The following is a 26,472-nucleotide window of genomic DNA, read 5'->3' as shown; positions in this document are numbered from 1 at the left end:
CTAGAGGAGAGGACAGCAAGGGATATTCCATAGTGGTATTAATGTACAATATTCGCAGTCCGGGGAATATAATGAGGGGAATTTACAAGAGCTGAAGCAGACAGAATCGGGAGCAGCTGTGCATAGCAACCAATCAGTTTCTAGCTTTCATTTTCAATGCTTAAAGCTAGACTCCAGGCACAGAAACCTTCATATAAATATATTCCCAAAAAGCCACAAAGGGTATAAATCCACTGTGAGCACCAACCCAGATATTACCTTGTAAATGCACCGTGACACAATCACTGTACTGTACATAGCCTGTGCAGAGAGTAAAGTCATGAGAGGGGGCAAGCTCACTGATGTATCTGGTTGCCAGGAGCTGGGCAGGAAGCCAGCCACAACATCACAGGATGCTAAGAGCTCTAAGCAACCTGGGATGCTGTGCCTCCCCCCCACACACACACGTGACCCAATGAGATGCTGTCTGAGGCAACCACCTCAGGCTGCCCCCATTATAGGGACGGCCCTGACTGTGGCAGTTAGTGGAAAGATGTGTGGGTACACTGGAGTTAGTGGGTGCAGTGATGAACAATGGAGAATTGAACTAGTAGAGTTGCAGTCAGTGGAGAAACATGTGGATGTTGTCAGTGGAGATGGGCTGATGCAGATGGCCAGTGTAGAAGTGCATGTGTACAGTAGCGGTCAGTGAAGAAATGCTTGGGTGCAGTTGCAGTCAGTACAGTGCGTAGGCCTAGTGGTGGTCAGTGGCGAAGTGCGTAGGTACAGCGGTGGTCCTGGAGACACAACAGGAAGTGAGAAGAAATTTTATCAAAATGAGTGGAAGTTAGAAAACTGATTCCCTTTACTTTCGTGACAACGATAAAATGTTGGATTTCTCATCACTTTCTGTCCCCAGATCAAAACAGCGGGTTAATCGCCCCAGTGGGGACACAGACAATAACAAAAACATAACATGGGTTCTAATCCTTCCCCACACTATCCAAAACTAAAAACAAAACATGTTTGGGATTTAGATACACTTTATGGCAACATTTGGCATATATAATCTTTAATTGCCAAGGAAATGCCTAAAATACGTTCATGTTACCTAAAAAAAAAATAATTCCAATCCGTCCCATCCCCCCTTTCTTCCGAAGGTCTGCACTTAAAGAGGAACCTTACCAATATCTTCAAAATAACAACACAGGCACCTTTTGAAATGTTTAGTAATAATCTACAAACACTTACTATAGATAATTGGCGGTTTTGTATTCTTTGCATACATTGTTTCTCTTTTCTTCCCCAATCTTCTAGCAGTGTCCATGCTTACTAAGGGCAGATTACTAGCTCTCCTTTTACTTCCTGGATTTATGGCACATGTGACCATGCACATCATCTCAGTGGAGGAAAATGCCTTTCCCTTAGATCTCATGAAATTACAGATGAGATTACCCAGCGATGCTCTGCTTATGTAACCTTCCCAGAATGCAATGCTTGGGCACAGATTAAATAATTTGTGCCAAAGTGGACCAGGAAGCGGGGGAGAAAAAAGTAAATTGTAAATAAAAGAAAAATATGTTTAACTAATGAATGTAAGATGATATCACAATGCAGAGCTGTACGCTGATGTGATTTTTAGTCAAAGGGGGAAAAGGTCCACTTTAATGACTGCGGTCTCACACACAGTATTTTCTTACACCTGAAACAAGCATGCAGCAAGAGACATCAAAAGACCTGATCTGTGTAATGTAGATAGTCAGTGGCTGATGTTCCAGTCAGTGGCTTCAAGTATGGACGCCATTAGATAATTATGGCAACAAACATTTTTCAGAAGAAGCAATCCTGTCGCTGACCAGAACTTGCCAGCATCGGGATCACAAAAAAATGCAGTGAAAGCACATACAAGTTCCATGTGTCACTCCCGCGCTCACCGAAATGCTGCAGAATGTAAGTCATCAATGATGGGAGAGATGTCTCCAATGAGTGAGCAACACATAGAGGGTTAGTCACTAAGCTGCTGAAGGCAGCCTAGTAAATAACCAAGCCGAAGTGAAGTGAGCCGAACGCTGTTCGGCTATTCACTTCGGGCTTGTTCGGCTGATTTCAGCTGATGTACAGCTCTGTGCAGATGTCTTTCGTCAGCCTACAATGCTGGGCCGAAGTGCAGATGGACTTCGAATCAGCCGATCCAACATCTGGATCGGCTGAGCCGAAGCTCCATCAGCTCACTCGCTGCCATTTTCCCCTATTCTCATAGGGGCCGAACCGGAGCGAGTGAATAGCTCGGCGGCATTCTGCTCGGCACCTCTGTGGTACCGAGCAGAATAGAAAATCAGTGAAAAGGCTACAAAAAATGAAAAGGTTGGAAAAATATTTTTAAAATGTAAATAAATAGTAAAATTAAAAAAGAAATAAAGATATTTTTAAAAAGAAACAATTGGGTGGAGCTAACTGACAGCTCCGCCCAACTGTTTCCTATTGGCCAGCACCTGCTAGAGTCTTCTAGCAGGTCCCGCCAATGAATAACAACTGGGCGAAGCCGGCCATGCCGTCACGACCGGCTCTGCCCAGTTGTTATTGTTTATTGACAAATCAGCGTCCCTAGGTCATTTGGGGACGCTGATCTGTCATTACAACTGGGGGAAGCCAGCCTTGAGATTAATGCTGGCTCCGCCCAGCTGTCATTTGCGGGTTTTATGGCCGTCCTTTTGGAGGCCGTTCGCCCCGCTCCGGCTGTCACTTCGGCTCAGTCGAGCCGAAGCCATAGGCTTCGGCTTGGCTGAGCCGTTCGCCTGCCTTCGGCTGCTGTAAGGGCTATTGGGAATAGCCCGTACAGCAGCCCTGCTCCGGCGGCCGAAGAGAGACAAAGGATCAGCTGAAGCTACGGCTGGATCCTTCGGCTCCTTCGTGAATAACCCTGATAGAACAGGGGAGTATTTCACAGCCCTGTTTAGACATAATCCTGATGTGTTAAGTATTGGATCCAGTTAGTAGGTAACTTTATTTCTCAATAAAAATCAGTCCTTCAGCTAGTGGCTTTGCCTCGGTTGAGATGATGTCATCAATCTGCTGCAAGCAGGAGAAAGGGTTGCCTCAGTCTCATCTCTGCAGTGATCAAACTGTATCACTCTAAACTGTGTAGCAAGATTTCATATATTTGTGAAATAGGGTGCCCTACTTTTTACAACTTAGGAAAAACTCACAACATGGAAAGAATTATCCTCTAGTGCCATTTTTATACAAATCAATCATACAGGTTTATATATTTATTTTTTATTTTTGCTGCCAATATAAATAGGAGTTTTCATCCAAGAAGTGCCGCACTCAATGCTTCCTCCAAATAAATACAAATTTTATTTTAACCCATGAAACAGCATACACCTTCCAAAGCTCCCCAGAGCAAAAGAAACTCTCTTCTAAATAAATAGGTGAATGACTGAGTCGCTAATGCATGATGAAAACTGGCAGAAAACAATGTTCTTTTGCTTCAGCATTAAAGTCTAAAAACTAAACAGAAGGGATCAGTTATATCAGTGGAAAGCATGGTTAATATTTGCCATCTATCTACAACTGCAAAAATTAAAAAATATGCTTTGAGACTAATGCTTAGGAAGCTAAATTCTTTCCAAATAGGCCTGTATTACACAGCAAATTATTCATACATTTCCTCTCTATTCCTGCCATGTATAGTTTTGACCTTTATCATGAGGGCTGCACTCACTGACTCTGCCTGCTTTTTACCTGTACGTAATAGAATTAGTGGCCACAGCTGAATATTTCCACAAAATTAGTGAATGACCCCTTTTATGTGAATCGATTAAACCAGATCGGATCTGTTTGCTCTTTGTTTGATCTTTACTGGCAAACATTATAGTGCCCGGAAACTAGGGGTGCTGAACATTTTTTAAACTTTTAGTAAAGAAACGTTTCACTCTTTCTTCATTCCTAACAAATACTGGTATAAGATACAGAATATAACTTGTCCAGACAGAAACAGATTGTTCTTCTGTTTGAGTATCTGTTCTGCAAACCCTACCTCTAATGAAAGGATTGTGGTAGAAACCTGTTATCTTGCTAAAGTTGGGGCTTCTGTTAAGAAAATGTTATGAAGACACGTTCCACATCTCGACAAACCAAAGAGGAATGTTGTACCATAGCACATAGGAAGTCATAAGGGAAGTTTGTCACCTTTGTTGAAGAGAAACTAATATGGTTTTAGATCTATTCCATTTTATTTTATGTTTTGTAAAAAAAAGTTTTCAAACTGATGTTTTGTGTATATGTGTGTGTGTGATTATATATATATATATATATTTAAATGTTATGCTTAATTTATAACACCAAGAAGAGTATACAGGCAGGTTCTTTTATCATGAGTAAGAAGTGATATTGTAATGTTATTACGGTAAAGTCCAAAAATAATGTTTTAGATATGTAACAATAGACTTTCATGACAATAAAGAATGGTGTCCGCTCTCCCAATGTTTTTATGACCCATAGAGATCAATCATTGGTACTGGTGTTACAAAGCATTATAGGTTTTCTAGAGAGGAAGGAAAAGAGATGCTGTTTGCTTTCAAACTTTCTCTAATTGAAAGTCTGTATACAGTTGTACAAATGAGAGGTAGGGTGAGAAGTCATTCCTCATATTAAGTTGTGTCTTCAATTTGAGCCTGAGCTGTTTGAGTTCTGTAAACAACCCTTTTTCAGCAAAGTGGTTAAGCTGAGCTCTGTAAATGTAAAGAGATGCCTAGAACTCCACTTTCTGGCTGGAAATTAGTAAGCATCACATAATATGCCATCTTGTTTACTTGAGCACAAACTTAAAAAATAAAATATAAATATGCTTCACAGTTTTTATTACAAAAAATGTTTTCTTTTGAAAACTAAAGAGAAAAAGAGAATTGTTTTAGATCTGACCAAATGTTGGGTAGATTGGAGAAATCTTGTATTTACATTCGTGAACACCTTAGATCTAATCTGGCTCTATCTGTCTCAAACTTAAAAGAGATATTAAAGTCAAAAGAGTTTTAAGCTATTTCAAATGCTGATGAAATCACTTACAATGAATGCTGCTCCTTGATGTTTAAAAGTTTTAGTTTCCTGAAAAATCAGTTGGTCCCCTGAGCACTGGTCCTGATATCCTAGAGTGACTCCTAGTCCTTTCTCAAGCCGAGTGCTATGTGGTCACCCTTCTGTGTGCTAGTAAGCTGTGTGTGTGTCTACACAAACACACAGACACGGCAAACCAAGCTACTCCCCTTGCCCTGACCCCCTCTCCTCTCTTCTCCAAGCTAGTAGATGAACAGTTGCTGAAGTCTGCACTGACCTTTGTGATCTTGTACTGGACAGGAAGTTCAGGGAAGCTGGGCTGATAGACTTTGAAGCAGCTGTTCAGAAAAATGATTGTGTTTGGGCAAAACTGTAAAGCAATGCTTTGATGGGCAATGTATATTTCCTTTATCTGGATTCATTATTGAAAACAGTTTGAGAGTTTAATACTACTTTAAAAAAGCATTTGTTTAGATGTCTATGTTATTCTTTAGTGAATACATAACTGTATTTTATGCCATTTTTGTTATAATCATCTTACAGTCCAGCTTTAAACCTTTAACAACATCTAACTATACTTCTGTAAAACATAGCCATTCCCCTAGAAACAATATTACAAACAAAAATAATATTCAGTCATAATAGAGCTGAGGATTGTGTCATACTTCCTCTGAGTCACACAAAAATTAGAGGCTGCCACAAGAGTTCCTCTGAAATTATTCTTCATTGGGATTCAGGCCAATGGGTCCGCTTGTTAATCTATGGAACCAATTTGCCTAATCAGGTTTAGAAGGCAATTTTTCTACTGTTCCTTTTTTTTATGGTTATGGGATTTTTTTTAGGTATTTAAAGTTATTTTAATATAAAGATTCAATATAAAGACTTACACAAAATTATAGTGTAATGTGACAGATCTTTACTTAAAACTGAACTGCAGGCCAACACCTAAGCCATGGTTGAAATACACATACGGGAGCAGGTCATATTTGCATGTCAAAGGATTTGTATTTCTGTCCACCCAGTCAATAAGATTTACTTAAAGGAGAACTATGGGGTAAGTGTTTTTCCCATAGTTCTCTTAAGGGTCACGGGAGGACATATACTAGCGTCCTCCCTTGACCCAAAGCTCAGTATATCACAAGCTACAGCTCATGGTATACTGAAACTGCTGCAGACGGGACGGATCTCGACATTACTGTCGAGATCCACCCAGCTGCGTGAGTGATAGCTGGCTCTGCCTATCTAGGGGCAGAGCCAGCTGTACACGCCCCCTCCCCCGTCCGTTCCGCCAGTCAGCGCTGCAGGATCGGAGCGGGGAGGGGGGAATCCCTGCAGGAAGCCGTGACTGACAGTCACGGCTCTCTGCAGGGAGATGATCGAGAAGTGAGTGAGCGACGGTATGTGTTCGCTCACTTCCTGATCTATTGAGCCGACGTGTGACAGTTTAATTGTCACAGGTCGGCTCAAACTATGAGGATGAGTGATTTTCACTCACTTCATAGTTCTCCTGTAATATGATAAAGCAATACTTTTTGGGGGACAAACAAAGGTTTGGTGATATTTTCTTGCAAACCATAAACAAAAAAGGGAACAAAATGTTCTATGTACTGTACATACAATGTATAAGTTTTACTCTACCATTTGTCCCATTCAAAACGCCATTCAAATTATGGCTTTGGTACAAAACAGTGAAAAGTTATTTACAAATAAATGGAATACTTTTTTTCTATTTTTGCACTTTTTCTTAATGCAGCCCTGACAAAATGTAACCACCAAATCATAAAAACTAAATCAGTTTAAATATAAATGGTTCGAAAAATAGAAATTTAAAAAAAACCATCAGCGGGAAACTAAAAGGTTAGGGGAGAAGGAGTTAATTTAGGGTAATTTAAGGGTTAGAAAGGTGTTAACTAGGAACAAACTTTTTTTTACTTCTGAGTTTGCTTTAACTGACCTCATATGCAGAGCGAACCTCATCACTTTGATCTGCAGATAAATTAATAAGAAAGTAACAATGGTTCTTTGTATTTTTCTATCTTGAATCTGAATAGTGTTTACAGACAGTATGTGTCTGTGTTTTGACAGCTATAATAGCTGTTGCATTTACACAATAACTCCATGATTGTTATTTTGACAGCTGGGATTTACCAGTAAGTTTGGGGGGCGTGGCTGTGGTGCCATTTACTTCAGTGCACCGCCACGCCCCTTCCCGCCCCAGAACGAAGGGGGAAGTTTTGTGAGCGATTGCGGTGTGTTTTGTACAATAGCTTACAAGAGACTGATACCAAGTCAAATTCAGGTATTTACACTCATTACATTTACAAATATATTTAACAGATGAAGCTCCAGTTTGTAAAAAAAACCAAAAAAAAAAACGAAGTTGTGGACGGAGCTCAAGCTGAATGATTCAGAGGGACAACTTATCCCTTATCAAATGGATTAATCTGTGGTTTCATTCAGACTAAACATGCCTCAACCCAGGGCCGGCCTTTAGGGGCCTGTGCGAGAAAGCTTTCCACTGCCCCTGAGTGACCACACCCCTCTGTAACCACACCTCTCAGTGGCCACACCTATTTCCCAATACCCACACCATTTAAAGCCTCCCATTTTGTTAAGCCTCAAAGAGTATGATAAAAATAAAACTTTAATTCAAAAGTATTAAACTTGTAACCACAATATAGATATTCGTATTAAATAACACAACAGGAGGTACACATAGTACTATGTGTCCTTAGTTGTTTAAAAACATTGGAGTTATCAGCGATCACTCCAGTGTTTGTGCTTGACACAGAGGATCGGTAAACATTACACATATTTACCGATCCTCCCCTCAGCCATCCTGAAAGTGACAGGAGCCGCTCGGCCAAGCACAGAGCCACTCGGCTATACTGGATTTGACAGCCGGAGGCTCTGAAATATTCTCCCTGTTCATCCACTCAGCGCTGAACAAACTGAAAAGTGAATCTGATTGGTTGCCATATGCAACTGCTCCAGATTCTGTCCCAGTTTTGATAAATCCCCCCACAGTGTCCTGAAAAAAGTGGGGTAACACTGGATACACTAAATGGTTGTAAAGATATGTACAGTTTTACTAACACATACCAAAGCTGCAAAAGTGAGTTCAGGCAGTAAAGTGCAAATGAAGCCAAACTTTTTTTTTTGCCACCTGCCAGTTTTTCTTCTGTCTGACACTGTCTGTGTCCCCGTAAGGGAGATTCACCCTCTTTATTTGTCCTGGTGACCACTATCACTAAAAGTGAGAGAAAATATCAAATTTTGGGTTGTCATCAGAACAGGAATAGTCAGGAAATCTTCCAGTTGATAAACTAGCTCTGGTGGGCCTGATGACCATTAAGGTGGCCATACACTTTACAACCATCGCAAGACCTTAGTCTTGCGATGGTTGTAAAGTAATTTAAAAAACGTACGATCTGCCCATCTTGGACAGGCAGATCGTACTTGCGATCATCGCAAGCCCGCCCCCCTGAGGGGCGGGCTTCCAATGACCACAATGCTGAAGGGCAGTGTGCGCGTTCCTGGCTGGTTTTCTAGCATGCTCCTAAGACAAAAGACGTGCGACCGTACAGTAAAAACGGTTGCACGGCTTCCATACACTTTGCGATTATCGTACGATCGCGGGATTTCCCACGATTATCGTGCGATAATTGCACAGTGTATGGGCACCTTTAGGGATTTACTCTCTTTCCTGTTGTGGCAGACAGGAAGTAAAGCAGGTGTGGAAATAAAACAAAAAAAAAACTACATGTCCAAGGACTAAAGCGGGGGCCGAATCTACTTGTCCTTCATGACAATCTACTTGTCCCAACACAAAAATATAGTTTTAATCAAAACTAGGGATGCACCAATACCTGTTTTTCGGTATTGAGTACAAGTACCGAAATTTTGTTTTTGGTTAATCCCCGCTACCGAATACCAATACCGGTGCTTCCGCTGGCATGGAGCAGGCTTCCTGGGGAATCAGGAAGTCGGGCAGCGGGTAATGACATGCCACCCGGCTTCCTAAATGCCCGGGAAGCTGGCTCCATGTTTGGCCTGCTTCATTGTGATTGGTCAGGAAACCGCCTTCCCAGCCAATCAGCATCGAGGCGGCATCCCAGCCAATCAGGAAGCCGGGCATGGCGAGTAATTACCTGATTGACTGGGAAGCCGGCTCAAAAATGATTGGCCAGCAAGCCTGCTTTCCAGCCAATCATCAAGGAGTCGGCTTCCTGGCCAATCAGGAAACCAGGAGGCGGGTCATTACTTTGCGCACGGCTTCCTGATTGCATCGGAAGTTGGCTGCATGTTCCTCTACAGCCCTACTGCACTGCCGATCAGAGGACATTTTCCTCTGGCCGTGACAGGATCGAGAAGTGAGCGAACGCCTGTATTTGTTCGCTCACTTCCCGATCTACTGAGCCGACCTGTGACAGTCTCATTGTCACAGGTCGGCTAGAACCTATGAGGTGAGTGAAAAGCACTCACCTCATAGTTCTCCTTTAACCCCTTCGTGACTGACGACGTACAGTATACGTCGCCAGCATCGGGGCTGTTTAAACAGACTCCCGGCAGCTATTGCCGCCGTGACTCTGTTTAAACTTGTAAAGCCGACTGTCGGCTTTACAACAGAAGCAATTTTGGCGACTCACCTGTCGCCAGATCGCTTCTGTGTCCCGTAGAAGGTATATTCAGTCATAATAGAGCTGAGGATTGTGTCATACTTCCTCTGAGTCACACAAAAATTAGAGGCTGCCACAAGAGTTCCTCTGAAATTATTCTTCATTGGGATTCAGGCCAATGGGTCCGCTTGTTAATCTATGGAACCAATTTGCCTAATCAGGTTTAGAAGGCAATTTTTCTACTGTTCCTTTTTTTTATGGTTATGGGATTTTTTTTAGGTATTTAAAGTTATTTTAATATAAAGATTCAATATAAAGACTTACACAAAATTATAGTGTAATGTGACAGATCTTTACTTAAAACTGAACTGCAGGCCAACACCTAAGCCATGGTTGAAATACACATACGGGAGCAGGTCATATTTGCATGTCAAAGGATTTGTATTTCTGTCCACCCAGTCAATAAGATTTACTTAAAGGAGAACTATGGGGTAAGTGTTTTTCCCATAGTTCTCTTAAGGGTCACGGGAGGACATATACTAGCGTCCTCCCTTGACCCAAAGCTCAGTATATCACAAGCTACAGCTCATGGTATACTGAAACTGCTGCAGACGGGACGGATCTCGACATTACTGTCGAGATCCACCCAGCTGCGTGAGTGATAGCTGGCTCTGCCTATCTAGGGGCAGAGCCAGCTGTACACGCCCCCTCCCCCGTCCGTTCCGCCAGTCAGCGCTGCAGGATCGGAGCGGGGAGGGGGGAATCCCTGCAGGAAGCCGTGACTGACAGTCACGGCTCTCTGCAGGGAGATGATCGAGAAGTGAGTGAGCGACGGTATGTGTTCGCTCACTTCCTGATCTATTGAGCCGACGTGTGACAGTTTAATTGTCACAGGTCGGCTCAAACTATGAGGATGAGTGATTTTCACTCACTTCATAGTTCTCCTGTAATATGATAAAGCAATACTTTTTGGGGGACAAACAAAGGTTTGGTGATATTTTCTTGCAAACCATAAACAAAAAAGGGAACAAAATGTTCTATGTACTGTACATACAATGTATAAGTTTTACTCTACCATTTGTCCCATTCAAAACGCCATTCAAATTATGGCTTTGGTACAAAACAGTGAAAAGTTATTTACAAATAAATGGAATACTTTTTTTCTATTTTTGCACTTTTTCTTAATGCAGCCCTGACAAAATGTAACCACCAAATCATAAAAACTAAATCAGTTTAAATATAAATGGTTCGAAAAATAGAAATTTAAAAAAAACCATCAGCGGGAAACTAAAAGGTTAGGGGAGAAGGAGTTAATTTAGGGTAATTTAAGGGTTAGAAAGGTGTTAACTAGGAACAAACTTTTTTTTACTTCTGAGTTTGCTTTAACTGACCTCATATGCAGAGCGAACCTCATCACTTTGATCTGCAGATAAATTAATAAGAAAGTAACAATGGTTCTTTGTATTTTTCTATCTTGAATCTGAATAGTGTTTACAGACAGTATGTGTCTGTGTTTTGACAGCTATAATAGCTGTTGCATTTACACAATAACTCCATGATTGTTATTTTGACAGCTGGGATTTACCAGTAAGTTTGGGGGGCGTGGCTGTGGTGCCATTTACTTCAGTGCACCGCCACGCCCCTTCCCGCCCCAGAACGAAGGGGGAAGTTTTGTGAGCGATTGCGGTGTGTTTTGTACAATAGCTTACAAGAGACTGATACCAAGTCAAATTCAGGTATTTACACTCATTACATTTACAAATATATTTAACAGATGAAGCTCCAGTTTGTAAAAAAAACCAAAAAAAAAAACGAAGTTGTGGACGGAGCTCAAGCTGAATGATTCAGAGGGACAACTTATCCCTTATCAAATGGATTAATCTGTGGTTTCATTCAGACTAAACATGCCTCAACCCAGGGCCGGCCTTTAGGGGCCTGTGCGAGAAAGCTTTCCACTGCCCCTGAGTGACCACACCCCTCTGTAACCACACCTCTCAGTGGCCACACCTATTTCCCAATACCCACACCATTTAAAGCCTCCCATTTTGTTAAGCCTCAAAGAGTATGATAAAAATAAAACTTTAATTCAAAAGTATTAAACTTGTAACCACAATATAGATATTCGTATTAAATAACACAACAGGAGGTACACATAGTACTATGTGTCCTTAGTTGTTTAAAAACATTGGAGTTATCAGCGATCACTCCAGTGTTTGTGCTTGACACAGAGGATCGGTAAACATTACACATATTTACCGATCCTCCCCTCAGCCATCCTGAAAGTGACAGGAGCCGCTCGGCCAAGCACAGAGCCACTCGGCTATACTGGATTTGACAGCCGGAGGCTCTGAAATATTCTCCCTGTTCATCCACTCAGCGCTGAACAAACTGAAAAGTGAATCTGATTGGTTGCCATATGCAACTGCTCCAGATTCTGTCCCAGTTTTGATAAATCCCCCCACAGTGTCCTGAAAAAAGTGGGGTAACACTGGATACACTAAATGGTTGTAAAGATATGTACAGTTTTACTAACACATACCAAAGCTGCAAAAGTGAGTTCAGGCAGTAAAGTGCAAATGAAGCCAAACTTTTTTTTTTGCCACCTGCCAGTTTTTCTTCTGTCTGACACTGTCTGTGTCCCCGTAAGGGAGATTCACCCTCTTTATTTGTCCTGGTGACCACTATCACTAAAAGTGAGAGAAAATATCAAATTTTGGGTTGTCATCAGAACAGGAATAGTCAGGAAATCTTCCAGTTGATAAACTAGCTCTGGTGGGCCTGATGACCATTAAGGTGGCCATACACTTTACAACCATCGCAAGACCTTAGTCTTGCGATGGTTGTAAAGTAATTTAAAAAACGTACGATCTGCCCATCTTGGACAGGCAGATCGTACTTGCGATCATCGCAAGCCCGCCCCCCTGAGGGGCGGGCTTCCAATGACCACAATGCTGAAGGGCAGTGTGCGCGTTCCTGGCTGGTTTTCTAGCATGCTCCTAAGACAAAAGACGTGCGACCGTACAGTAAAAACGGTTGCACGGCTTCCATACACTTTGCGATTATCGTACGATCGCGGGATTTCCCACGATTATCGTGCGATAATTGCACAGTGTATGGGCACCTTTAGGGATTTACTCTCTTTCCTGTTGTGGCAGACAGGAAGTAAAGCAGGTGTGGAAATAAAACAAAAAAAAAACTACATGTCCAAGGACTAAAGCGGGGGCCGAATCTACTTGTCCTTCATGACAATCTACTTGTCCCAACACAAAAATATAGTTTTAATCAAAACTAGGGATGCACCAATACCTGTTTTTCGGTATTGAGTACAAGTACCGAAATTTTGTTTTTGGTTAATCCCCGCTACCGAATACCAATACCGGTGCTTCCGCTGGCATGGAGCAGGCTTCCTGGGGAATCAGGAAGTCGGGCAGCGGGTAATGACATGCCACCCGGCTTCCTAAATGCCCGGGAAGCTGGCTCCATGTTTGGCCTGCTTCATTGTGATTGGTCAGGAAACCGCCTTCCCAGCCAATCAGCATCGAGGCGGCATCCCAGCCAATCAGGAAGCCGGGCATGGCGAGTAATTACCTGATTGACTGGGAAGCCGGCTCAAAAATGATTGGCCAGCAAGCCTGCTTTCCAGCCAATCATCAAGGAGTCGGCTTCCTGGCCAATCAGGAAACCAGGAGGCGGGTCATTACTTTGCGCACGGCTTCCTGATTGCATCGGAAGTTGGCTGCATGTTCCTCTACAGCCCTACTGCACTGCCGATCAGAGGACATTTTCCTCTGGCCGTGACAGGATCGAGAAGTGAGCGAACGCCTGTATTTGTTCGCTCACTTCCCGATCTACTGAGCCGACCTGTGACAGTCTCATTGTCACAGGTCGGCTAGAACCTATGAGGTGAGTGAAAAGCACTCACCTCATAGTTCTCCTTTAACCCCTTCGTGACTGACGACGTACTTTGGTGCTCAATTTGTGAGCCAGCTGGTTGCTTTTAGGTTCCTTTTGACATAATAATGTCGATTTTTTTTTTTTCTGCTTTACTCTGGAATTACACATTCCTCATCAGTTTCACGTTTCAATAAGACTCAGCTAAAGAGACAACACAACAGTATTCATCTTATTTCATGCAGACTAACATATAGTGCTCTGGGAATCCTTTGTAAGTTGTTAAAGTGCAGGCACCTAGAAGTTCAACGCTGCCTGGGAATGTCAGCTTCTGGGAATTAGGGCATAGCAGTGGAACTGTAGGCTGCTACATGTACTAAATACCTGAGAGCAGCCTTTTATTTAAATGCAATAGATTTATTTTATGGGATGGCTTACACCAGATGTATTGTCATGCATTGTGCTGCATTTTCTAACAAATGGACGAGTGAAAATATGAATATTAAGCCTCTCAATGCAATGCATATGTGAACAGTCCCTCGAATTACATGAAGACTTTAATTATTTTAATTTCTCCTAAAATTTTGTACTTACTGATTTCAGTTGTTTTTAATGGGACCTGGTTTGATAAACATAATTCTTAAAGTAAATCTATATTGAGATAAACGTGTAAGGTACAATTGCTTTTCTATGGCCACTCTTCCTCCACATCATACTTAAACAGACCTCATATAAGGAAAAGGTCCACTTCTGCACTGTAATAGGAACTTCCTCTATTTTAATCTTAGGTAACTGTGCTGTCACTGACCATAATGCAGAGGAGGATGTGACCACAAACAGAAATTTTGAGTGTCCCCAGTTTTAAAATTATATTTCTTTTCTAGAGTTAATTGACCAGCCAAATTCGAGCAACTACAACCATTACACATTAACCCCCCCCATTTTTTTTGTTTGTTTATATTATGATTATATTTATTAGTATAACAAGCAACAAAAAAAAGTGTACTTATTAAATGTAAATTTTTAGTAAACTATTGGGTTTTATTTTATTTCATATTTCAGTTACCTTTTGCAGCTTTTTATTTTTGCCACAGCTTTTAAATAAAAAATAAATACATTCAAATAACAGTAACAAAATAAAGACATTAGATATTAAAATGTGCCTGATTTTTTTTCTCCACTTTTTTTATTATTATTTTATTTTACATGTTTTGCACACTTTGTTCATTTTGTAAATATTTTACCTTTTTTATACTTTTTTTGCAATGTAAGTGTGCTAAAGTAACAGGAACACTGTCATCTGGTGTTATTATTATTATACAGGATTTATATAGCGCCAACAGTTTGAGCAGCGCTTTACAATGTAAGGAAGACCTTGCAATTACACTTTTTTTAATATTAGAAATGCTTATAAGACCCCATAAGACTCTAGAGAAGCCCTGGAATATAGTCTGTTTACTCTAAATCAGAGTGCTGAAGACTCCTGTTTGCCTTCTCTAGAGAAGCCCTGGAACATAGTCTGTTCACACTGGGTCAGAGCACTGAAGGCCCCTGTTTGTGCTCTTGAGAGAAGCCCTTGAACATAGTCTGTTCAACTTGGGTCAAAGAACTGAATACCCCTGTTTGTCTTCTCTAGAGAAGCCCTGGAGCATGGTCTGTTCACCCTGGGTCAAAGGGCTGCTGAGCCAATATGCTATGCAAGTAGATGTAATACAGAATGCCGAATATTGCACCCCAACCACTTCTTCTTGCCGGCAGGTCCCATGTGATGCGTTGGTAAGATACGAATTGCACACAAACACAGAAATTTGTTAGTATCACTTTATATATCAGGTACAGGAAGCCACATAAATGAGGGTCACAACCCACACAGTGGATCATCACAGAAACATAAGTTAAAAATAGTTTAAAACTAGTGACAAGAATAGAACATAGCCTGGCCTGGTCGGAAAAAGGTAGTCAGAGAAGTAATCGAATAGGGAAATTACAGCACCAGGATCCATTTGACAACAGAGAGTATAGTTTCTCATGTGTTAAAAAAGACAGAGGCAGTGGCGGACCTAAGGAACAATGGGACCTGGTGCAAGATTTTCTGCTCCCAAGGGGGGCCTAGGATCGGATCTCACGCCCCTACCTACCCTGCGGTCATTGCACCAAAGGAGCTAACACTCTAATGTTCCCCCACAGTCACACACTATTATTATTATACATTTATATAGCTCTGATATATACCGTAGTGCTGTACAGAAAACACTGAGCCAGTCAGTAAGTTTCTGTACAGAGGAGCTTATACTCTAATGCAGAATGGCAATGGTTGTAGAGGGACTACAAATCCCAGCAATAGATTATATACACGATAGTATATGAATTGGACTCAGGACTTTGCAACACACTGGACTCAGGACTCTGTAAGACACTAGACTCAGGACTCCGTAAGGCAATGTACTCAAAACTTTGTAACGCACTGGACTCAGGACTCTGTAACGCAATGGACTCAGGACTTGCAACTCACTGGACTCAGGACTTTGTAATGCAATGGACCCAAAACTTTGCAACCCACTAGACTTGTGACTTTGTAACGCACTGGACTCAGGACTTTGTAACGCACTGGACTCAGGACTTTGCAATGCGATGGACTTAGGACTTTGCAACGCAATGGACACAGAACTTTGCAACGCACTGGACTCAGGACTTTGCAATGCGATGGACTCAGGACTTTGCAATGCGATGGACTCAGGACTTTGCAACCCAATGGACACAGAACTTTGCAACCCACTGGACTCAGGACTTTGTAACGCACTGGACTCAGGACTTTGCAATGCGATGGACTCAGGACTTTGCAACCCAATGGACACAGAACTTTGCAACGCAATGGACTCAGGACTTTGTAACGCACTGGACTCAGGATTCTGCAATGCAATGGACTCAGGACTTTGTAACGTTCAGGACCCAGTACTCTTTAACGCAATGGAATCAGGACATCAGGTGGGAGATAGGAAGCACAAACTGAGCCTGTTTGCTGATGATCTTCTCCTCCTATATCTCTAATCCCTTTATTGGCCTTCCATCACTCTTAAAAGAAATAGAGCTGTTTGGATGACTGAGTAACTATCGTATAAATGCATCCAGATCTAAATGGTTGGATATGTTGCTCCCACGGCCTCGTGAACAGGAGGTTATTCGGACTGGCTTCCCGTTTGGGTGGAGGGAGCAAAGCATTAAATACCTTGGAGTATATGTGGCGGTATGAGAATCTGATGTTTTTAAATTAAATTACACACAGCTATTGGTAGAGGCACAGCATAGATTAAATAGTTGGGGGCCAAAAATGCACTCACGCATAGGAAGGATGGAATTGATTAAAATGGATATTTTGCCAAGATTTATTTATCTATTCCAAACTATCCCGAGATCAAAGATATTCCAAGATCTTATTTTAGGACCCTAAGGTCAGCTATGATTAAATATGTTTGGGATGTACCCCGGCACGATTAAGATATGATATATTAGTAATGCATAGATTTTCCGCCAGGGTATATTAACCCACAATTTCTAAAATAGACCTCTATGGAACCAGCTCATATAATGCAAGCAATTTCAGAGCATGGTATATATCCTTTATCTTTATTCATCCCAGAAGGTGGCTCCTCAAGGGGACAGTGGCTTGCATACCTTATCATACATCATATTACTGCTCTCTCTCTCAAGATCTAAACCTCTTAGGTGAGATATGACTCCCTTTGAGGATTTGTGTATGAACCAAAAAGAAAGTAAACATAAATTATCAACGATATATCATATTCTCTTGGCCCAAGCTTACTTCAAAAGACCGTTTTATGTGAGGGATGGGAAACAGAATTGGGCTATAGATTATCAAAAAATGAATGGAAAAGATCTTTTGTGTTAACGTTTATAGAGAATAAGAGGCACAGCTGTACGGCCACTGTGGGGTGAGGGGGGCGGTGTGCCTTCAGGTGCGCTCCAAGATTTCTGTGTAGGCAACCTGCTGATACAACACAATGTCCCAGAAGATAACCAGAAGAGTAATACTGCACTAAACATTTTATTCAACCTCTAAATATTCTTTTTGGTATTTAAAAGTCCAGTATAAAGAAAACTGGTTGAAGAAAAAGCACCTATGAGTTGAACCACTCCTTTGTTGCACATAAAGTCTTCTTGGTTTACATAAGGGGAACATGGCAGGGGTGTGACCTTTACCTACATGCTTTGTGCTAAAAGTTGTCCCTCTTTCTCATCTCAGAAGGTGAGAGATATGGTTACATTTTACTTGTTACAAGACTTTCAGTATAGGTTGCTGTAGGTAACAGTACCTTTTATCATGTTTTTTTATGGGTATGTCTGTGAAAGTTCTTATTTATCCAGGTCATGGTACCGCTTGTAGTAGTTAGGAGATATTACTAACTACTGCTAGCTTTTCTATGGGTAACAGCACTTTTACCATTTATTGCTACAGGCTGAGTTTTAGATATACATTTGTAGGTCTACTGTGAAAACCCAAAATGACCTGTCACTCACTATTTAAATCCTAACTCAAGACAATTTCTTTTTTTTGCAGTTTTGGAGTGAGTAAGGGAGGGTTAGAAACTCTGTCATATGATCATTGCTGTCCTTGACCCTGTTAAGGAAATTTCACCATAATTATTGTTAGACATGTGCACTGCCAAAAAATTTGTTTAGTTTAGGTTCGTTTTAAATTCGGATTTGTGTTATTTCGTTTTTCAGGATTCGGGTGTGAAAGTCAATTCGGATTCGGAATTCGGATTCGGACGAAATTCGATAGCGTTAGTACGAACGTTCGTTTCGTTTTCTGTTCGTATTCGTTTCTTATTCGTTTCGTTCGTTCGTTTGCAGCAAAAGTGACATTTGAGGGGGAAAAAATATTTTTCTCCTTCCCTAATGTCACTTTGCTCCAACGAACAAAACGAATAAGAAACGAATAAGAACAGAAAACGAAACGAACGTTCGTACTAACGCTACCAAATTTCGGAAATGGAAATTCGGATTCGTTTGCATTCGTTATGTCTGTAATTCGGAATTCGGATACATCCGAATGTCCGAATTTCCGAAAATTCGTCCGAATTTTGAAACGAATCGCACATGTCTAATTATTGTCCCATTGAGAGCAAAACAGCAGGACAAGAAATGAAATGTGTGGTTGTCACCGGGACATGAAGACATAGACAGTAATAACCTGATAGATGTTTTAACACTTTCTAATTTTACCAAATAATAGGTTGGGTTTGCAATGCTTTAACGCATGCACTTTAACACGCGTTAACATGTGTTGCAAAAAGGCAGCCCATTCAATTAACTGGGTTGACTAACGCATCAAAAAGGGTGCATGTACTGTTTTTTGTAGTGTGTAACCATACGTTGTGTATTGAGGTGCCATTAGGAATTCATGAATGGACCCCTAGTGCACCAATGTATTAAATGTGCATTACTGTAGCTCAACACTGTGTGAACCCAGCCTTATTGATAACACTGTTTACTGTATTTACATCTATCCACAGATTCGAACCTTTGAGCAAAATCGGGCATTTGAATATGGACCATTATCTCCTATCAGAGATCCAGTTAGAGAGTTTATGCAATTGACAGGAGGTGGAACGCTTCACTACATCATGAGTTTTGTGTAAGTCAAGTGACCCCAAGGTCACTAAATGTCTTATAATTTTTCGTTTTTTTTTACTTTCATTCATAATGTCAGAAAGAAAACATGAAATTTATACATTTTCAATCACCAGACATGTTCCATGAACCAGACATTCACCTCACTTTCCATCCCAGTAACCGTTTTCACTTGGAAAAAAAGAAGAATTTTACCCATCAATTTAATGTCGCCAAGATTGTCAGGGTTGCTATTTCAGCTCTCAACAGAGCTTTCAAACCCTCAAATGATCACACGTGCAGCATAATGGAAACTACAAATAGAGGCTACAATAGCACCTTCCTTGGCTGTAAAGGGTATGAGGGTGTAGTTTCACTTTAAATTAGACAGTGGTTCCTGTAACAGAAGGTTGAGGAAATCTACCAATGACTGCACCTGTTCCAGTGACAAATGTCAAATGTAGGATTTCCCTTCAATTTGGAAAGATTTCCACTTCCTGTTATTTCTCCAGGACAGAAAATGAGGGAAAAATCTGCCCACTGTACGTGCCAGGAGCAATAAAATGTTTCACTGCTCTAGCCAAAAAAGGCTGAAATATGTATTACAGTTCTATTAAATGTAATTTTACATAGTTACATAGTATTTGAGGTTGAATAAATACATAAGTCCATCAAGTCCAACCTATTGTGTGTGTGTTTTAGTAGTTAGGTAAGGTGGTGCTTTCCCACTTTGCAGCAAATGTTAACACCAGTGACTCAATTCCAGGGAAAACTTGAAACTGACTTTCCAGTTATGACAAGATGTTGCATTTTCAGTAGTTTACTCCAGGGGGCAGCAAGCATTCAAGATAACACCAAAATCCGATTATTCCAAATTTACAACATAAAGGAGACTTTACTTGGCATTCATTACTCCTTTAGAATGATTTGTTCCCCAAGTTTATATCTTTCTCTTTCTTTCTTTTTATTTCTCTATTTATTATCCAGGACACTTTACTTGCCATTCATTCCTCCCTTAAAATGATTAGTAATCTAAGGGGTCTATTCACGAAGCAGCTGAAGGATCTAGCCATAGCTTCGGCCGATCCTTCGACTAGCTCCGGCTCCAGGACCCCTTCGGTTCAGTAGAACCGAAGGGCTGCTGTACGGGCTATTCACTATAGCCCATACAGCTCCCGAAGTCGGCCGGGCGGCTCAGTCGAGCCGAAGGCATATGCTTCGGCTCGACTAAGCCGAGGTGAAAGCCGAAGCTGGCCGAGCGGCCGGCCATTGGCCGGCCGACAGCCTGCTTCTGCCAGCTAGGTGGAGCCAGCCTTGATCTTACGGCTGGCTCCAGCCACTTGCAGAGAGATCATCGTCCCTGGTTACCAGCTAACCAGGGACACTGATCTCCAGACAGCATAACTCTCCCGGGGCTTCGGGAGTCTCCTGCTCCTGGCCGCCCAGGATAGAAACACTGCTTTTTCTTTTTTTTATTCTGACACAGAGCCGTATTGCAATTTGAAATAGCCAATAGGAATCTAGCAATGCATTCCTATGTCCAATTTTTTTTTTCTTTTTTTTTTACGGCAGCAGAACCGCCTATAGCATATTGTTGATTTAATGTTATCTCCAATCAGTCTTGGGTTTTGTGCTGTTACAACATGTCTGATTAAAAGTATTATTAAAAGTAAAAACAAAGGACAAAAAAGGGTTATGATAAACACATTCCTGTGCCCGCACATCATTATTCATCATCACATGACCTGGCTCTGATTCATGGTGTCACACTTACAAGATCAAGCAAAGTCTATGGTCAGCATCAACAAAAACTAAACTGTGCAAGTATTCTAATAAAACACACAAAAAACCCCAAGCTGTTTGTTTTTTTATTTTTTAACAAAATCAGGGACTCATTCTCCCCGATCTGGCTGTTTGTTCGACTTAGCTGAGCCAAAGCATGTGCATTCAGTTCGTCTGTTTACTTTGGCTGCCTTCAGCTGCTGTATGTGCTATTGTGAATACGAAGGGTTTCTGCAGCCAAAGCGAGCCAAAGGATTAGTCGAAACCCCTTACTTTCAACGCAACCTTTAGTTCACCAATTTCGCCAAGTGGTATAAATGCCACCAAATTGTAAATGTATTACCTTGTGTCGCTTTCTACTACTCAAACACATGTACAGGTTTAAACAAGAACTATGGATGTACATTGACTGCAACAGCTATTTTATTTCTTTTTCTTAGTGATTCACGCCCATACCATGGAAATGTGGATCTGCGCAGCCTCATATTGAGACTACGATCATACTACCAGGTAATTACCCTATTGTGGCACAGCCCTATACTGTGGCCAATGGCCAGGCTATGGTTACAGTTGTCTAGTAGCTTCTCTTGCGGCATGTGCAATCCAGATAACTGGATTTTGTTTTGTTTTTTGGCAATAGCCATGTTGCATTATTCTTTTACTCAACCCCTGTCATGGTGTTATATACACTTTTGCATATGTGTGAATGGATCACAGAACTCAATAAATTATGTCATGTTCTCATGTTTCAGGATGAGCTCCATCAGATGATCTTGATGCCACTTCCAGATGCACACCTTATAGTCCAGGATCCAGTGTCTGGTCAGCCAACCTTTTCAAGCTTCTAATATATCTGCTCTACATGTCTGATGCGCCCTCAAATAGTGACATAGCTTATAACTAACCTGCTGAAATGAATGATGCCTATGTCTAAGACTAAATGTCATGAATGTATGCTATTGTTGTTTGAAAGTAACATTTTCAGGCATAGCATAGCGTTATACATTCAAGAGGTTTTTCACTAAAGAGCTGAAGGATCCAAACGTAGCTTCGGCTGATCTTTTGGCTCTCTTCAGCCGCAGAGCCCTTCAGTTCAGTCGAACCGAAGGGCTGCTGTATGGGCTATTGTGAATATAATATTTTTAAGCACTTTTTTTTATACTAACCATATTGCTATCACATAATAGCAGAGAGAGTGTGAAAGGTCCTCTTTATGGAGACATCGGGGTCTTTCAGATCCCTAATGTCACCTAGGGACCCCAGAGAAGCTGATGAAGCAGAGATCTGCATCTGCCTTGTTTTGACCACTTCTGCAGGCCGCCGTCTATAGACATATTGCAGCTCTGCCTAGTTGTTATTCATTGGTCGGGACCTGCTAGAAGACTCTGGCAGGTGCCGGCCAAAAGGAAACAGTTGGGCAGAGCTAGCAGTGACAATTGTTTTTCTTTAAAACATATATTTTTTTTTTTTTTATTCTCCTATTTATTTAATTTTTTTTTCTTTTCCCTTATTTTCTATTCGGCTCGGTACCACGGACTATTCACTCACTGCCGTTCGGCACCATAGTTCTCCTTTACGGAGCACTCAGATAGGTAGGAGGTGAACTAGGAAAGGGAAGAGTCTTATAGGCAAAGGGAGTAAAGTTTTTTGAGAAGCAGCAGATGGTTAACTGTATCAAAGGCAACAAAAAGTTCTAATAGTATGAGTATGGAGTAGTGGCCATTGATTTTTAGCAGTTAGTAAGGCATTAATGAGTTTTAGGGGTTTTTAAAAGGTCAAGGAGGTGGTTATCAGTGAGGTAGCAGCTCAGACGGTTGTAGACTAGGCATTCTAGAAGTTTAGAAGAAAATAAGAACAAAAAGGTGGGTTTTAAGTTGGTGGGGTCCAGTGTGGACTTTTTAAATATGTGAGTGACCAGTGTATGTTTTACAGGGGAGTGGAAGACATCAGTTCAGAAGGAGAGATTGAAGATGTGGGTTAGGGAGAGTTAAGATGTGGGTTAGAGAGAGTAGTAAAGAGCAAGAGGTGGCTTCAGTGAAAATTTTAGAAACTTTCTCTGTAGTAACAACATCGATAAATAAAGTATTGAATGTGGTGGGAGACATGGTATGTTAAGTAGGGGAGACATCTGGACAGTGGGGATTTTGTCACAGATTGCACCTCTCTTGTTTTGGCCAGTGAATGAGTTGGTTGGTAGAGGCAGTGGGGGATGAAGTAGAGATTTAAAGGTACAAATGGGTTGACAACGACTGCCCTTGGCTCTGATGTCTGGAATTTCTCTCACTCCAGTTCTGACCCTGGCTTATTTACTGAATATTTGTCCCTAGCTCAGTATGTTTAGATGCCACTACACTTCAGTCATAAAGGAAACTGAATGCTGACAATTTAAACAGAAAGGAGACCGTTATAAGGGAAGTTATAATAAGTACTGAACCAAGACTTAGATTGATCATTGCACTAAACTTTAGGTCACTACAACATTGCTACACTTGCAACGAACATCCTAATGGCATGTCATCCTTATATTTAGTGACACGGCTAATAAAAGGTTGATAATAAAATAATGTCTATTAAAGGATTTAGTCTTTTAGAGTTTTAAAACCCTTTTGTGGTTTGTTTGTTGATCACCACTTACATTCAAAATAGATGTTTGATGTCTTTTGGGATATATTTTCTTGGATGCTATACTAACTAGTACTATTGCAATCTCTTTTCTAGATGTTTCCGTGCAAGAAATGGAAAAGATTATTTCCCTTATATTAGGAGCCGCTGTTCAGGTATTTAAGAGCCTTAAATGTTTATATTACTCTATTTAGACAAATCAAGACTAAGCTGGGGTCAGAACCGCAGTGGACCCCTTTTCACCTATACATAGTGGTAACGTGTACTTTACCACACGTTAAAGTTAGTGAGTTGTCGTGTTGTTAACACATGTTAGTGAGTTGTCGTGTTGATTATTTTCAATGCTAACACACTAAGGTAACACCCCTGCTTCGCATCATGCTTTGTGGTGCACTGCATAAGAGAACAAGGTGCAGCTGTATTTATTCTTTGGTGCGGTGTGCTTCTACTGCACACTGTGGGAAGCTCACAGTATACAGTGAAATCAGAGTGAGAAATTTCTGTAAAGGAAATTAGCCTGCACAGCTGTGTAAGGCTGTAGGGAAGGGGTGTAACTACAAATAAAGATACCCAATAGTAAAAGTTTGATAACTTCCCCTGTTCCTCGTCTGGAAGCTAAGGTAGCTTTTTCCACAATCCAGGACTAAAGTTATGTTTCTAGAACAAAGAATAGTGATGTTATTTACCAATGAACATAGTACATATATTACATATGTAATTTTTTAACACAAACAATTTTTTTTTTAAGTTTACATACTAATGGTAGAAAATAAAAGGGAACAAAAAAAAATAGGAAAGGAGGGACTTAATAAGAACTAATAGGGGAGACTTATGTAATTTTTCTTCGGTTTTCCTTATATTTTTTAAGTACTATATTTATGCCTGGATATTGTCTTCACAGATGGGTAACTTTATTGACCCTTATATAATTAATGCTATTAATGCCTTTTTAAAACTCTAATAGGGTGAAGGGCGAGAAGAAATAATCGGTACAATCCGGAGTCTTGGTCTAGATTTCCAGACAAAGCTAGCTGAAAAAATTCAGGAGGTGAAACTGGGTTATTTTATTTCTATAATTTTATGAACCCATCATTTTCCATTCCATTTCCTAAAATTTGTCTTCCTCTTTATGTGAAGATTACACAGGATACTCAGAAGATATTGTCTTTGCCTGGGTCAGAACTGTCTGACCTCTCTCCCTCTGACCTAGAAGAACTGGTCCATGTGCTCTCTGCTCACCTGAGAGATATCCTGAAGCAGAGGGATGATGCTCTGGAGGTAAGAACAAGTCATTATTCAGGAACAGATCTTTCTATATAAGGGTAAAAATATATCCATATGCTGGGTGTTGTACCTTAATTCTAGTAAAACAACTTTTGTATGATGAGCAGGGCTGCAAATTTACATCAATGTTAATGTAAAAAAATACATTTGTATACAATGCTGTGTCAATTTAGGGCCAATGCTAGACATTTTTTACATTTAAACAAAAAAATTATAATAACACTGGATATTGAGTTCTTTTACTGGATATTGAGTTCTTATAGGTATATTGAGCACCAGAGATTGTTGATCCAGGGAATATCCGATTGCCTTATGGGATCAGGAAGGAATATGTTGTTTTTTTTGCCTTCCTCTGGATCAACAGTGGGTAACTGTGGACATAACATTCTGTTTTAGGTTTTTCTTCTTTTTTCTCCTCTTATCTCTATAGGTTGAACTCAATGGACTTGTGTCTTTTTTCAACCTGACTATGTAACTATGTAGTGGAAATAATAGAACCTCATTCCTTGCTTCACTTCCCCATATCTTGGTTTGGCTGGATAGCTGCAATCAAGATGTCCTACCTCCCAAAATTGTTATATATCTTGTGTACCCTTCCAGCACCTGTACCGGCTAACATATTGTGCATCCATCAACGCCGTATATTACATTTAATTGTGGGCAGAAGCAGACCTAGGGTTAGTAAACACATTCTATTTTCCTCAAAACTAAATGGAGGCTTAGGGGTACCCAACCTTCGTAACTATTACTGGGCAGCTAATATTGCTCCCTTGGGTAGACTACAGTATACAGCTGAACTTCCTCTTTAGGCCCTTTTAGACTATATTGATTGAAGCCCCATTTCAATTTCTTCCTTGCCGTGAACTCCTTCCCCCTTTGCCCCAAGACGTTTGGCCCTGTTATGTCCCATACCTTGTGCATATGGGATTCGGTCAAGTTTTCTGAGAATCTCATCTCCCCCTACCTATTGCTATTAAACATTTCCCCGTCCCCTCTCTTCCCTCCAGAATGGGACTCTCCTCAGAGTTTTTGATGGTGGCGTGAACACAGACTCTCTGATATCTACTCTCACCTCACCCCTACTAATGTGAAGTGATTCCGGTCCCTCCGGGACTCCTATTCTATACCTCTATATGAATATTACCATTATGTGCAAATTTCTAACTTTATCAACTCTCTACTTCGTTCTCACCATACACCACATACATTGATGTCCTTTGTAAGCAGATGTAGATCTAATCCCCTTGATCCTGGATTGATTTCCTTGCTGTATTCCTTTATACCTACTTCATCCTGTCCCCTCCAGACCATACCAAACAAGTTGGGAAGTAGATCTTGCTACCTCTATCTCCTCTGAGGGGTGAAGGGACATATGGCGGGCAACAGCAAAGGGCTCTAAGAATGTTTTCGTTCTGGAAATTTTTTACAAGGTTCTCTACAGATGCTATTATACCCCGATTAGATTAGCCAGTTTTATCCCAGGTTACTCGCCGCATTGCTACCGGGGTTGTCCATTGCCTGGCACTATGATTCACATCTGGTGGTCCTGTCCCGTGGCTAGACGATTATGGATCCGAGTATATAATCTCTTACGTTCCTTACTCTCCAT

General features: G+C 41.0%; 1 protein-coding gene across 1 annotated transcript in view; it reads left to right on the top strand.

The window, feature by feature from the left end:
- The window catches only part of CCDC88B (coiled-coil domain containing 88B), a 64,215-nt gene that overhangs the window by 2,067 nt on the left and 35,676 nt on the right, over positions 1-26,472 (top strand). The window contains exons 2-7 of the mRNA XM_018564910.1: positions 19,079-19,200; positions 21,398-21,467; positions 21,710-21,779; positions 23,676-23,734; positions 24,544-24,627; positions 24,717-24,857. Of these exons, the coding sequence (XP_018420412.1) occupies positions 19,079-19,200; positions 21,398-21,467; positions 21,710-21,779; positions 23,676-23,734; positions 24,544-24,627; positions 24,717-24,857 (546 nt within the window). The remainder of the gene's footprint in view (positions 1-19,078; positions 19,201-21,397; positions 21,468-21,709; positions 21,780-23,675; positions 23,735-24,543; positions 24,628-24,716; positions 24,858-26,472) is intronic.

Source organism: Nanorana parkeri, unplaced genomic scaffold (assembly GCF_000935625.1).
Source record: "Nanorana parkeri isolate BGI_ZX_2015 unplaced genomic scaffold, ASM93562v1 scaffold25, whole genome shotgun sequence".
NCBI lineage: Eukaryota > Metazoa > Chordata > Amphibia > Anura > Dicroglossidae > Nanorana > Nanorana parkeri.
This window is presented reverse-complemented; position numbering and strand designations above follow the sequence as displayed.